Below are 12,275 nucleotides of genomic sequence, written 5' to 3'. Positions count from 1 at the left end.
ATTACTAACAACCTGCACCAAATGATAAATTTGGTGCATGTCCACGAAAACCAAAGTGAAAAAAAAAAAAAAGGGTTAAAAGAAAATGTCAACAGGCAAAATTGATAAATACCCCCCATTATATTTAGTTTTTATATTCATGTTCCTCTTGTTGCTAGGAGAAGAACCTGAATGATCGGGCGTATCGTAACCTTAAAGAGCTGGAAGCCTATGCAGAGAACACCCAGAGTTCATTGCTGTACTTGACCCTTGAGACTCTTGGTAAGTCACCAAAGTTTTAACATGTGCTAAACATATCCTGCCTTTTCTGTAGGGGTTAAAATGACAACCTAGTGTTGTGGTTAGCCTAGTGCCGAGAAAGGACACAAGGCTGAGGAGCTTCTGTCCAGAGGGGCTGTTTGCATCAGTTTTTCCCCTGCTTGTCACCCTTAAAGGGTAGCTCCCACCATACTATTTTTTTCTGTCCCTGCCTATTGCCAATCTATCCCTAACCCCCTCCCTACCTTGAATTTTTTTTTTTTTTTACATATTAAAAATGCCTTTTGTCTGCCTGGCAGTGTGCTCACTACCAGGCAGACTTCCCCAGCAGGCACCACGTCACTGATGCCTGCTGGGGCCGACACTTCCGCCCTTAGTTCATCTACACAGGGTGCCTCCAGCTGTTTCATCACTACAACTCACAGCTTGCCCTGCCATCTATTGGCTGTCAGGGCATGCTGGGAGTTGTAGTATTGAAACAGCTGTGTAGATAAACTATTAGTTAGTTACAAGCGGCGCTATGGCGCTAGCTCATGCTCCGCATCCCCCGTTCCCTCATTACACTTGCAGTTACTGCAGAGTCCGGCAGCGGGCGTGCAGGGACAGCGGCGGCATCGAGGCGGCGGCGGCGATGTGCGGGAGGAGTGGCCTCCCAGCCAGTGGCCGGGGAGCCAATGTGCTCGCTCCCACCTGTCTGATTGACAGGCAGGGAGCGAGTGCAGCCTAACTCAAAAAGGACTGATTGCCACTCCAAAATCAGTCCTTTTTCAGTGGCCGTTTTTTAAATGTAAATTAAACCTTTTTAATGAAAAAAATAAATAAATAAAAGTATATTAGAGATATGTTGTAGTACATAAGTACTACAACATATCAAAAAATAAAGTTGGTGACTGTGCCCATTTAAAGCCACCTCTTAGTATATTATAGATCAGGTCACCTGGACAAAATGTAAAAGGGTCCTGCTCCTTTTTACTGCCATATCATCTGTGGCCCACCAGCGTTTGCTCAGTGCTGGACCCCAGAAGCTATTAGTGGCCAGGAGTATGGCATCGGAGCAGTGGAGGTGTCACCTAACAGTTTGCCATCTTCTGCAGCATAGCCTCTCAGTGGGTACGTGGAGTTGCCATGTGCTGCACCATACAGTCAGTGCAAGCCTTATTGTACTGCAGTAAGGCTGCCTATCTGTTCCACCTGTGCTTTCTCTCTACATGTACTGCCTAGCTGCAGGTCTCTCCTAAATGGTCTAATATTCACCTGAACCTTGCTCAGACCCAAGAAGCTCTCAGTACCAGCAGAGGACATGTTCTGTTGCAGTGTTTCCCAACCAGTGTGCCCCCAGCTGTTGCAAAATTACATCTCCTAGCATCCCTGGACAGGCTGTGAGTTGTACTTTTGCAACAGCTGGAGGCACACTGGTTAGGAAATGCTACCCCATTGTATTTCTAGTTCCATCACATACCACTGAATCCTCTATCACCACCATTGATTAAAATACAGTCAGCTGCTGCCATCTAGTGGCCAAAGTTAGTATTCCAGCATCGGTGAAAAGACTGCAAATGGCTGCTAGAAGACATTGGCATCAATGGTGAACAGATGGCATTCTACCCTGATTACTCCATGGAAGTGCAAAGGGAGAGTGTGCAGTTCATTGACATTAGCCCCTTAGTGATCGCCCATATGTGTTGTTGTGGAGGTCACTAAGCGGCTATTTCCCAGGCTGCCACATTTTTGCAGCAGCAGTATAGCCACTTGGCATGACTTTCCTGCTCCGGAATCTTTCTGCCAGCCATGCCCCCGCACTGTCTGCCACTAGAGTAGAAACCTCAGTTCCCGGCAGTTTAACCTGTTACATGCTGCACCTTATTCTGCTTCACTATGCACATGGCGGAATTTCCATGGCAGAAACATCTGTGTAGAAATTCTGTTTCTGGACCCTGCAGAAAGAATTGACATGTCAATTCTTTCTGTGGAGTCTGCTCAGAAATGCTGAATCTTCTGTTGAGCTTCAGCTGGTGTACAGATGGCCGTAAGTTCTCCTGCAAAATATCTTGATAAAATTGGGAATTCATTTTTCCTTTGATGATATCAATCCGTCCAGGCCCTGACACAGCAAATCAGCCCCAAACCATGATGCCCCCACCACCATACTTCACAATTGGGATGAGGTTTTGATGTTGGTGTGCTGTGCCTCTTTTTCTCCACACATAGTATTGTGTGGTTCTTCCAAACAACTCAATTTTGGTTTAATCTGTCCACAGAATATTTTGCTATTACTGCTGTGGAACATCCAGGTGCTCTTGTGCAAACTGTAAATGTGCAGCAATGTTTTCTTTGGACAGCAGTGGCTTCCGCTGTGGTATCCTCCCATGAAATCCATTCTTGTTTAGTGTTTTACATATCGTAGATTCGCTAACAGGGATGTTAGCATATGACAGAGACTTTTGTAAGTCTTTAGCAGACACTGTAGGATTCTTCTTCACCTCATTGAGCAGTCTGCGCTGTGCTCTTGCAGTCATCTTTACAGGACGGCCACTCCTAGGGAGAGTAGCAGCAGTGGCGAACTTTCTCCATTTATAGACAATTTGTCTTACCATGGACTGATGAACAGCAAGACTTTTGGAGATACTTTTATAACCCTTTCCAGCTTTATGCAAGTCAACAGTTCTTAATTGTAGGTCTTCTGAGAGCTCTTTTGTGCGAGGCATCATTCACATCAGGCAATGCTTCTTGTGAAAAGCAAACCCAGAACTGATGGGTGTTTTTTTTTTTATAGGGCAGGGCAGCTGTAACCAACACCTCCAATCTCATCTCATTGATTGTACTCCACTTCGATGACACCTCACTCCAATTAGCTCTTGGAGATGTCAATAGTCTAGGGGTTCACTTACTTTTTCCACCTGCACTGTGAATGTTTACATGGTGTGTGCAATAAAAACATGGTAATATTTAATTCTTTGCGTGTTATTAGTTTAAGCAGACTAAGATTGTCTATTGTTGTGTCTTAGATGAAGATCAGATCACATTTTATGACCAATTTGGGCAGAAATCCATATAATTCCAAAGGGTTCACATACTTTTTCTTGCAACTGTATATCTATAGGTCCTTATGGCAGGTGAAGGCAGCTCATATACTGTATATGGTCTAATGCATATAGACCAATAAATGAAGAGCTGATCATTTTAGATGAAAAACACCTTTTTATTGTTTCATGTGAACTATAGTTGTTTATCTTGCTTTAAGTGCAATAACCATGGTGACTCTATATTGAACCCTAAACCAATAAAGGAACATTATTTTCCCATCCATAGAGAAAATATGTATGTATACGTGCTTAAATCAGTGTTTGATAAACAGTGTGTCTCCAGCTGTTGCAAAACTACAACTTCCAGTATGCCCGGACAGCCTAAGGCTGTCCGGGCATACTGGAAGTTGCAGTTTTGCAACAGCTGGTGGCACACTGGTTGGGGAACACTGGGTTAAAGATGGATAAATATGTAGAATATGTGAACATTCCTTGTACTTTGATCCATTCGATCACCACCGTATTTTTTTTATTTTTCCTAATTTCTTCTGCAGGCGTCCGAGATGTTCACGCAGACCATGCTGCCAGCCACATAGGGAAAGCTCAGGGGATCGTGACCTGTCTGAGAGCCGTACCTTTTCACAGCAGCAAGCGTCAGGTCTTCCTTCCAGTTGACATCTGCATTCTGGTAAGTGCATCCATTCCCCAGGCTGTTTTATCTTTTAGGGTTGACCACAAGGGGTCAGATTTACTAAAACAATCTTAATACTTAGAAAACATAAATGGAGATTAGAATGCGCCAAATTTATCAGAGTGGTTCAGGCTGTTTGATGTCTTTACCCTGTCTAATCTAGGTTAGACCGCCTATAGCTGGCTTCAGTTAGGGACAACATTTTGGCACACTTTTTGGAGCACAAGCCCTTTGGAGCACCACCTTCAAGGTTAAAGGAGAAGTCTCATACATTGAAATACAGAAAAACTTATCCTCTATCCGCAGGATAGGGGATACGTTTTTAGATCACTGGGGGTTCGACCTATGGACCCCACCCCCCGCAGTCTCCTTTTACGGGGACCCGGCTCTCCCCCAGAGCGGCCGGTCACGCCCCCTCCACATATCTCTTTGGGAGAGCCGTTCGGCTATCTTCGGCTCTCCCGTAGAGATATATGGAGGGGGCATGGCGGCCCACGCTTCAGGCAGGGGTCGTGATGTGCCGCTCTGGGGAGAGCTGGGGTCCCGTATAGGAGATTGCAGGGGCAATTGTACTGAAAGAATTGTAGTTCTGAAACAGCATGAGGCACCCTGGTCAGAAAACTGGTCTATTGCATTGAAAGAAGCACAGGTGTGTTTCTAATAGGTGGGGTGGCTGATGTGTGGGAGGGAGAAAAGTGACCTCACACTTACAAACAAGGATTCATGGGACTTGTAGTTTGAGGGAACAAACTCCAACAGGAAATAGCCAGTTCACACAAAGATAGCCTCAGTGTTATGGTAATCTCACAACATAGCCATTTAGCCCCCAGACAAGCACGGATTAGGTAAGTACGGACCGGCTATCCGATCGCATGGAAGATGAGGGTGATTGGTACTGTCTGAGACAGCACCAATCACCCTTCACCAGCAGGTGGCACTGATGCAACTGTCCAGTCAGGGCTCCTGCCAGGGCGGTGTGTATGGCTGCCCCACGCTGAGTTAGGTAAAAGACCCTAACTCATTGTTTCCCAATCTGTGTGCCTTAACTGTTGCAGAACTACAACTCCCAACATATTCTGACAGAGCGTTTATGCTGGGAGTTGCAACAGCTGGAGGCACACTGGTGGGGAAACTGAGTTAGGGTCTGTTACAGGGTACATCACACAGGAGGGTTTACAGTCAGTTTCCTACTGCAAATTTTCCACCGCTCAAACCTTCCAGCGGGAAACACTGTAAACCCCCCTGCACTACACTACACTACACCTACAACTCCCAGCATGGCAGGACAGTCTTTAATTGTCCAGTCATGCTGGGAGTTGTAAATTTGCAACAGCTGGAGGTTCACTGTTTGGTAAAAACTGCTGTAGGGTATTTTGGTGGAGGAGGCATACGCCATTCTTGTCTCCGAAAGAGTCCACCAGTGAGGGAGAAGTGGAAGACTCCACTAACCTCCTCTTCCCCCTCCTCATCATCCACTGATGATGGATCCTATAGAAGGTGGCGCCACAGGGCAATGCTAGTCGAGACCCCCATACTAGTGAGCCTGTACCCCATATAGAAGACCCCGTGTGGACCCCAGTTCTGGACGGTTATAAGCCACAGATTCCTAGATTTGTTGGCCGGCCAAGGATCCAAATTGACCCCACAGGCCTCACTGAAATGGGCTTATGTATTAAATTTTTTTTTTTTTTTTTTGGGAGGTCAATTTGATGGCTTGTAACAACAACTTTAGGGGAAAACCCCCAAAGGGGTACCCTAAACTAGATCCCTCCCAATTAAGATCTAACTTTTATTGATTGCTATTAAAATATGAATAATTGAGGTGCAGTTAGCAGTGTGTCCACTAGATGTCAGGACCACACAGAGATTAAAACCACAGCTCCAGTCTGCCACTGGCTAACTAACATTTTAACAAGCAGCTCTACAGTCTCTAAAGTGACAACCAGAAATAGTGCTCAAACTGAGGGGCCATACAAATATTAGTGCACCCTGACCAATAGTAGCACGGCTGTCACTTACACACTATACCATAGGCAGACTGGAGCTTTGGTTTTAATCTCTGTGTGTTCCTGACATCTAGTGGACACACTGCTAACTGCACCTCAATTATTCATATTTTAATAGCAATCAATAAGTTAGATTTTAATTGGGTACCCCTTTGGGGGTTTTCCCCTAAAGTTGTTGTTACATGTTATTGGCCTGGTGCCTCCTGGGGTTTTTGTTGTTTAGTCAATTTCATGGAGGCTCAAATAAACTTTTTCTCTCAACAGTTTGTGGCCCAGCACCCCTATTCTTTTTTTTTTGGCTAGGCCCAATAGATGGACGCCCATCAATGCAGCTGAGACCTATTGGAGCCTCTTCCTGCATATGGGCATAGTCCAAAAACAAAGATTAGGCAATACATGAGTGGGGGTGTTCTATACATCACTCCACTTTACCGTATGGCCACGAGAACCACTCACCTCTTAGTAAGTCCAGCGGCTTTGCCCTTGCACTAATCATAGGATTCTATCCCACATATAGAGAAGGGGTATATTTCTGTGACTTTAAGTGTTGCAAGTCGGCCCTAAAGTCTCATGTAAGCACCCAGCACAACCCCCTCCATGCGAGAACCTCACAATCCCTGCACCTGTCCGCCACCCCTGGGCAATTCCCTAATCTGGGCCTCAAAAGCGCATGGCGCTCTCTCCCTCCTGAAGCCTGTTGTATTTCAAGGCAACAGTTTAGGGCCACATATGGGAGACTCTGGAGAAATTGGGGGCTTTTTCTCCTTTCACCCTTTATGAAAAGGAAAACTTTGGTGCTACACCAACATGTTAAAAAAAAAAAAACACAATTTCTTCCGAGTATGGAAAACGCAGCATGGCCTCCAAAAACTATTCAAGCCAAATCCTCTCCAAAAGCCCAACGTCGCACCTTCACTTCTGAGCCCTGCCGTGCGCCCGAAGATTATTTTACGTCAACATATGGGGTATTTCCATTCTTGGGAGAAATTGGGTTACAAATTTTGGGGGACTTTTTCTCAGATTATCCCTTGTGAAAAAAAAAAAAAAAAATTGGGATTACACCAGCATTTTAGTGTAAGAAATAACATTTTTCATATTCATAGCCCACTGTAATGAAAATTCATCAAACACCCTTTGGGGTGTAAATTCTCACTGTACCCCTTATTACATTTCTTGAGGAGTTTAGTTTCCAAAATGGAGTGACGTGTGTGTGTGTGTGTGTGTGGGGTCCTGCTGTTTTGCTATCCGAAAACTAAATGGCGCTCCTTCTCTTCTGAGCCCTGCCTTTAGCCAGCAGAGCATTCTATGTCCACATGTGAGGTATTTCGATATTTGGGAGAAATTGGGTTACAAAATTTGGGGGACGTTTGCCACAACAACATGTTAGTGTAAAATATGGAAGAAAAGTGCAGGAGCCAGTGGTATGATTAACTTCACCTTTATTCGTAATCCATATAAAACATTGACATGGTGTCTCAAAATACAAACGATAAAACTTCCTCCTGGATAAGCAACATGACGCGTTTCAGGTCATGTGACCTTTCATCAGATGCAGTTAGTGTAAAAAATGTTGACTTTTGATTTTTGAAACGTCTCAGAGCCTTCAGCCTATCACTGGCCGCAGCGATGTCCCGCCTCTGCCGATGATAGGCGGAGCCCACTGTCATGTAAGGAGCTGGACGGCTTCTTACATGACAGTTTGCTCAGCCTATCACTGGCCGGGGCGGGACATGGCTGTGGACGGGGATTGGCTGAAGGCTCTGAGACGTTTCCGTCCCCATCATAAGGCCGACGTAGGTAAGTTAAAGTTTATTTTGTTTATCTTTACAGATCCTTTTGTTTCCCTTTTTTTCTGGTGGGGGTTCAGGAGCATGGCACTACCTGTTCCCCCATATGTGGCTAAGGGGGCACGGGACATGAAAGCATGCACCGTTAACCCCTTCCCGCCAACGGCCAGCGCCTGGAGGTTGTACCCTGGGTCCGGGTCCCCCACTGCCCCTGCTTGCCCCGCTATCTTAGCCTGGTATGATACAGCGTGGCCATAAGCTGGTTGAAGACGCCTGAGGTGAGTATAAGAAAATAGCATCTACAGGTGAGTTGGTACTCCCCCCACCTGAAAAGGGACTCCTTTATTGGGGTCCTTATGTGTGGGGGCAGTGTTCTGTATACTGGGATAGCCGCCGGCCCTTTGCAGTGGCTCCCTCCGGCAGGTGTTGAGGGGATTATGGCTTCCCTGCTCATCTCTGCAAAGCTTCTGTGGTGTCTCTGTGGGTCGGCTGCGCTCTGAGTGAGGGGGTCATGGTGGCACATGGCTCCGCCCTTCTTCTCCCCTGTGCCAACACATTCTGGGGGTTTTGGTGCCTCATGGCCACCTTTTTTCTCCCCCCTGAGCCAGTGCACGAACAGGGAGGTCAGGCAGCGCCACCCCTCCAGATTCGCACGCTACACAGCTCTTTATTACGGCCCACGGGTGCTTACCTGTGGCCTTAACTTTGTGTGCCTTCGGTGGAGTTTAGCTCCGCTCCTCCACCCTTTCGGGGGGCGGCGCCGCTTTGTACTCAGAGCGGCTCTGTCGGCCTCCCTAAGCTGCTGCCAGGAGGGAGCTCCTCCTGTCAGGGCCGTTCTGTTTCCCTAGCCTCGGAGCTATACGGCGGCTTAGCAGGCGCTTCAAAGCGTGCTGCTCTGTGCTGTCGCTGTTCCTGAGGCTGCCCGCTGTGTGTGAAAAGAAGTTGAGTGTACCTGTGGGTTCTAGGGACCCTTTCTACCTGTAAGTCACTCAGCAACAGCAGCATCACTTTGTTCTCCTTTCTTAGGTTGCACTGTTGGTCTGCTAGAGGCATACCTCCCTTCCTGCTGGTCCCTTGGATGTCTGTGGTTTCTTTTGTGTCCGCAGTCTTAGTACCCCACTGCTATTGTGGGATTCCCACGTCTGTGTTCCTACATATGCTAAGACCGCTCTGTAGGTGTAGAGCCCACCTTTCCTTTTGTTCGGTGGGGTGAGCCTAGGGGCTTCCGATGATTTTGTTCTGACATGGGGCCTGCTGGGGCGACGGTCAGTTCAGCCCCTCCATATGCCTCCAGGTTTTTTTTCCGGGGTGTCTGTCCGGGGTGGCTCAGGCACCTACTCATTACTGTCTGGAATGGCTCTCAACACGTCTTTTATTTTTTGCCCAGCTCCAGTGTACAGGATTTCGATCCCTTTTGGGACACAAGGTGGCTCCTCCAGACAGCGATTGTTGCCGCTGGGGCCTGGGGGCTCCGTTCACCCAGTACTTGTCCCGTGCCTCTGGGGCAGCATTTCCCTGCTCCTACTGCACCTGGCACGTTTTGCCAATCCCCTTTCCACAGGGGGTATGGGGATCAGGGTGCTTGGCATGGGTCTGTACTTGAGTTTTCATCTCGACCACCCTTGTTTTCCCTACTCCGGAGGGACTATTTTGTTGAGTTCTGCCGCCAAGATGATGCCATCTCGCCGTTCCCACTAAATAGGTGAAGTATCTGACGGGGCCCCTGTTTTTTTCCTGAGAGCATTGAACAGGGCTTTTACTGTGTAGGCTTGTGTGTTTACTGTTCTCTGTCACAGCCTGGCTCTCCCTGTTTTTTGGTTATCTACTGCTGCTCATGCAGCCTTGGCTCTCTCATCTGTTGGCGGAGTTTGTACAATCTCCCTGGAAGGGGTGTGTTCTTCCTTCCCTTTTGTCTGTGTCAGTTGTACTGCACTGACACCAAAGTCTTCTGGAGTCATCCTTCCTGTGCCCAGACCCTGAGAATGCCAGCTGTGTTCTCATTTGTTTTTCCCTTAGTTCCCGTTCTGGCGGGATGTGTTCTTCAGAGTGTTCTGGTCTGCTCGGACCACTGGGGTCTATGACTGGTTGGATCTCCTTGGCTTGGACTCTGTCCCAGGAAGCTGTGGCATGCCTTCTTTTCAGGCGGCTCTTCCTGTTCCTTGGTCCTTGGTGATGGTTCAGTTCTTGGACATGTGTAGTGATCTGGCCAAGACTCCTCCGCGATCCCATTAGTCGGGGTGGTCTTTCTGTTCTGCTCTCCTTCACTTCTTCATGGAAGTTTGTCGCCCGGAGAGTTTTCGTGCATGTCTGTTTTCCTTACTCTTTTGGGGTTTGTCTTCCAGGTGACTCTACGTCTCCAGTTTACTTGTCGGTCTCTCCAGTATCAGAGATGCCCCCCTTTTCAGGGTGTTTGCTGCTCCTTTCTTGGCCATGTCTTCCCGAGATGGAGGGCGTTCATGTTATCCGCTTTACACCAGTACGGCTATTTTTGCCTTCTGGGTGCTCATGGCGGACCCCTGGGACAGGGGTTTTTGGGTCTGCAGCTGTTCAGGTCATTGCTCTCATGCACCGGACCTCTCCAGAGCAGATTTCCATCTTTCTTTTTTTCCTGTGGTTTCTTGTCTCTCTGTATGACCCTGGTGTCTTGGGTCTCTACAGAGGACGGCCCCTTCCTTTGGTGTCCTGGTCCATCTCTTTGGACGGGAGATCTTCCGGGAGTTCGATTTCTGGGCCTAGTGTGTCTCCACCTGGGAGGCTCGTCCGCAGGCCTTGGGGACACGCGAGTTCAGTCTTGGGACTGATTCCTTTTCTCTGGTGGTTGTTTTTCCCACCCTAGGGGACTGCTTTGGTATGTCCCATCAGTTAGGTGTCCCCCAATGAAGGCTACGAGAGAGATTTTACGGTGAGTACAAAAAAAAATCTCCTTTTTGCTGTGCACATGTTTATTTCCTTTGTGTGTATTGGAACTAAAGCAAAAAAGGGAGGAAAAAAGCAAATTGGACATAATGTCACCAAACTCCAAAAATGGGCTGGACAAAATTATTGGCACCCTTAACTTAATATTTGGTTTGGAAAAAATAACTAAAATCAGTTGCTTCCTATAACCATCAATACGCTTCTTACACCTCTCAGCCGGAATGTTGGACTACTCTTCCTTTGCAAACTGCTCCAGGTCTCTCTTATTGGAAGACTCCTTTTCCCAACAGCAATTTTAAGATCTCTCCTCAGGTGTTCAATGGGATGTAGATCTGGACTCATTGCTGGCCACTTCAGAACTTTCCAGTGCGACCCAAAATCCGTGGTAATCCTCAGATTTCATGATTCCTTGCACACATTCAAGGCACCCAGTGCCAGAGGCAGCAAAACAACCCCAAAACGTCATTGAACCTCCAACATATTTCACTGTAGGTAGTGTTCTTTTCTTTGTAGACCTCATTCCGTTTTCGGTAAACAGTAGAATGATGTGCTTCACCAAAAGCTCTATCTTGGTCTCATCTGTCCACAAGATGTTTTCCCAGAAGGATTTTGGTTACTCAAGTTCATTTTGGCAAAATGTAGTATTGCTTTTTTATGTCTGTGTCAGCAGTGGGGTCCTCCTGGGTCTACTGACATAGGGGGAGATTTACCAAAACCTGTGCAGAGGAAAACTTGCCCAGTTGCCCATAGCAACCAATCAGATCACTTTTTTCATTTTTCACAGGCCTTCATAAAAATGAAAGCAGCAAGCTGATTGGTTGCTATGGGCAACTGGGCAAGTTTTCCTCTGCACAGGTTTTGATAAATCTCCCCCATAGTGTTTAATTTCATTTAAATGTCGGCAGATAGTTTGCGCTGACACTGATGCTTCCTGAGCACATCATTCCCTGAACCTGCAGGACAGCTGGAATATCTTTGGAACTTGTTTGGGACTGCTTATCCACCATCCGGACTATCCTGCATTGACACCTTTCATAAATTTTTCTCTTCTGTCCACACCCAGGGAGATTAGCTACAGTACCATGGGTTGCAAACTTCTTGATAATGTTGCGCACTGTGGACGAAGGCAAATCCAGATCTCTGGAGATGGACTTGTAACCTTGAGATTGTTGATATTTTTCCATAATTTTGGTTCTCAAGTCCTCAGATTGTTCCCGTCTCCTCTCTCTATTGTCCATGCTTAGTGTGGCACACACACACACACAATGCAAAGACTAAGTGAACTTCTCTCCTTTTTATCTGCTTGTAGTTGTGATTTTTAAATTGGCCACACCTGTTACCTACCCCAGGTGAGTTGTGCTTGAAACAATCTTATTTTTCCACAATTTTGAAAGGGTGCCAATAATGTTGTCCGGCCCATTTTTGGAGTTTGCTGTGACATTATGTCCAATTTGCTTTTTTTCCTCCCTTTTTTGGTTTAGTTGCAATACAGACACAGGGAATAAACATGCGTATAGCAAAACATGTGTTACTGCAATCCTTTTCTGTGAGAAATACTTCATTTTCTAGAAAAATTTCAGGGGTGCAAACATTT

At 46.7% G+C, this 12,275-nt stretch overlaps 1 protein-coding gene across 7 annotated transcripts in view; it reads left to right on the top strand.

Moving 5' to 3' along the window:
* The window catches only part of NDUFAF6 (NADH:ubiquinone oxidoreductase complex assembly factor 6), a 69,410-nt gene that overhangs the window by 32,111 nt on the left and 25,024 nt on the right, over nucleotides 1-12,275 (top strand). For all 7 annotated transcript variants that reach the window (XM_056522455.1, XM_056522460.1, XM_056522462.1 and 4 more), the window contains exons 5-6: nucleotides 159-261; nucleotides 3,836-3,969. In XM_056522455.1, coding sequence (XP_056378430.1) covers nucleotides 159-261; nucleotides 3,836-3,969 — 237 coding nt within the window. The remainder of the gene's footprint in view (nucleotides 1-158; nucleotides 262-3,835; nucleotides 3,970-12,275) is intronic.

This window comes from Hyla sarda, chromosome 5 (genome assembly GCF_029499605.1).
Source record: "Hyla sarda isolate aHylSar1 chromosome 5, aHylSar1.hap1, whole genome shotgun sequence".
Classification (NCBI taxonomy): Eukaryota; Metazoa; Chordata; class Amphibia; order Anura; family Hylidae; genus Hyla; species Hyla sarda.
The sequence above is the reverse complement of the archived record's forward strand: the minus strand, read 5'-3'. Positions and strand labels throughout refer to the sequence as shown.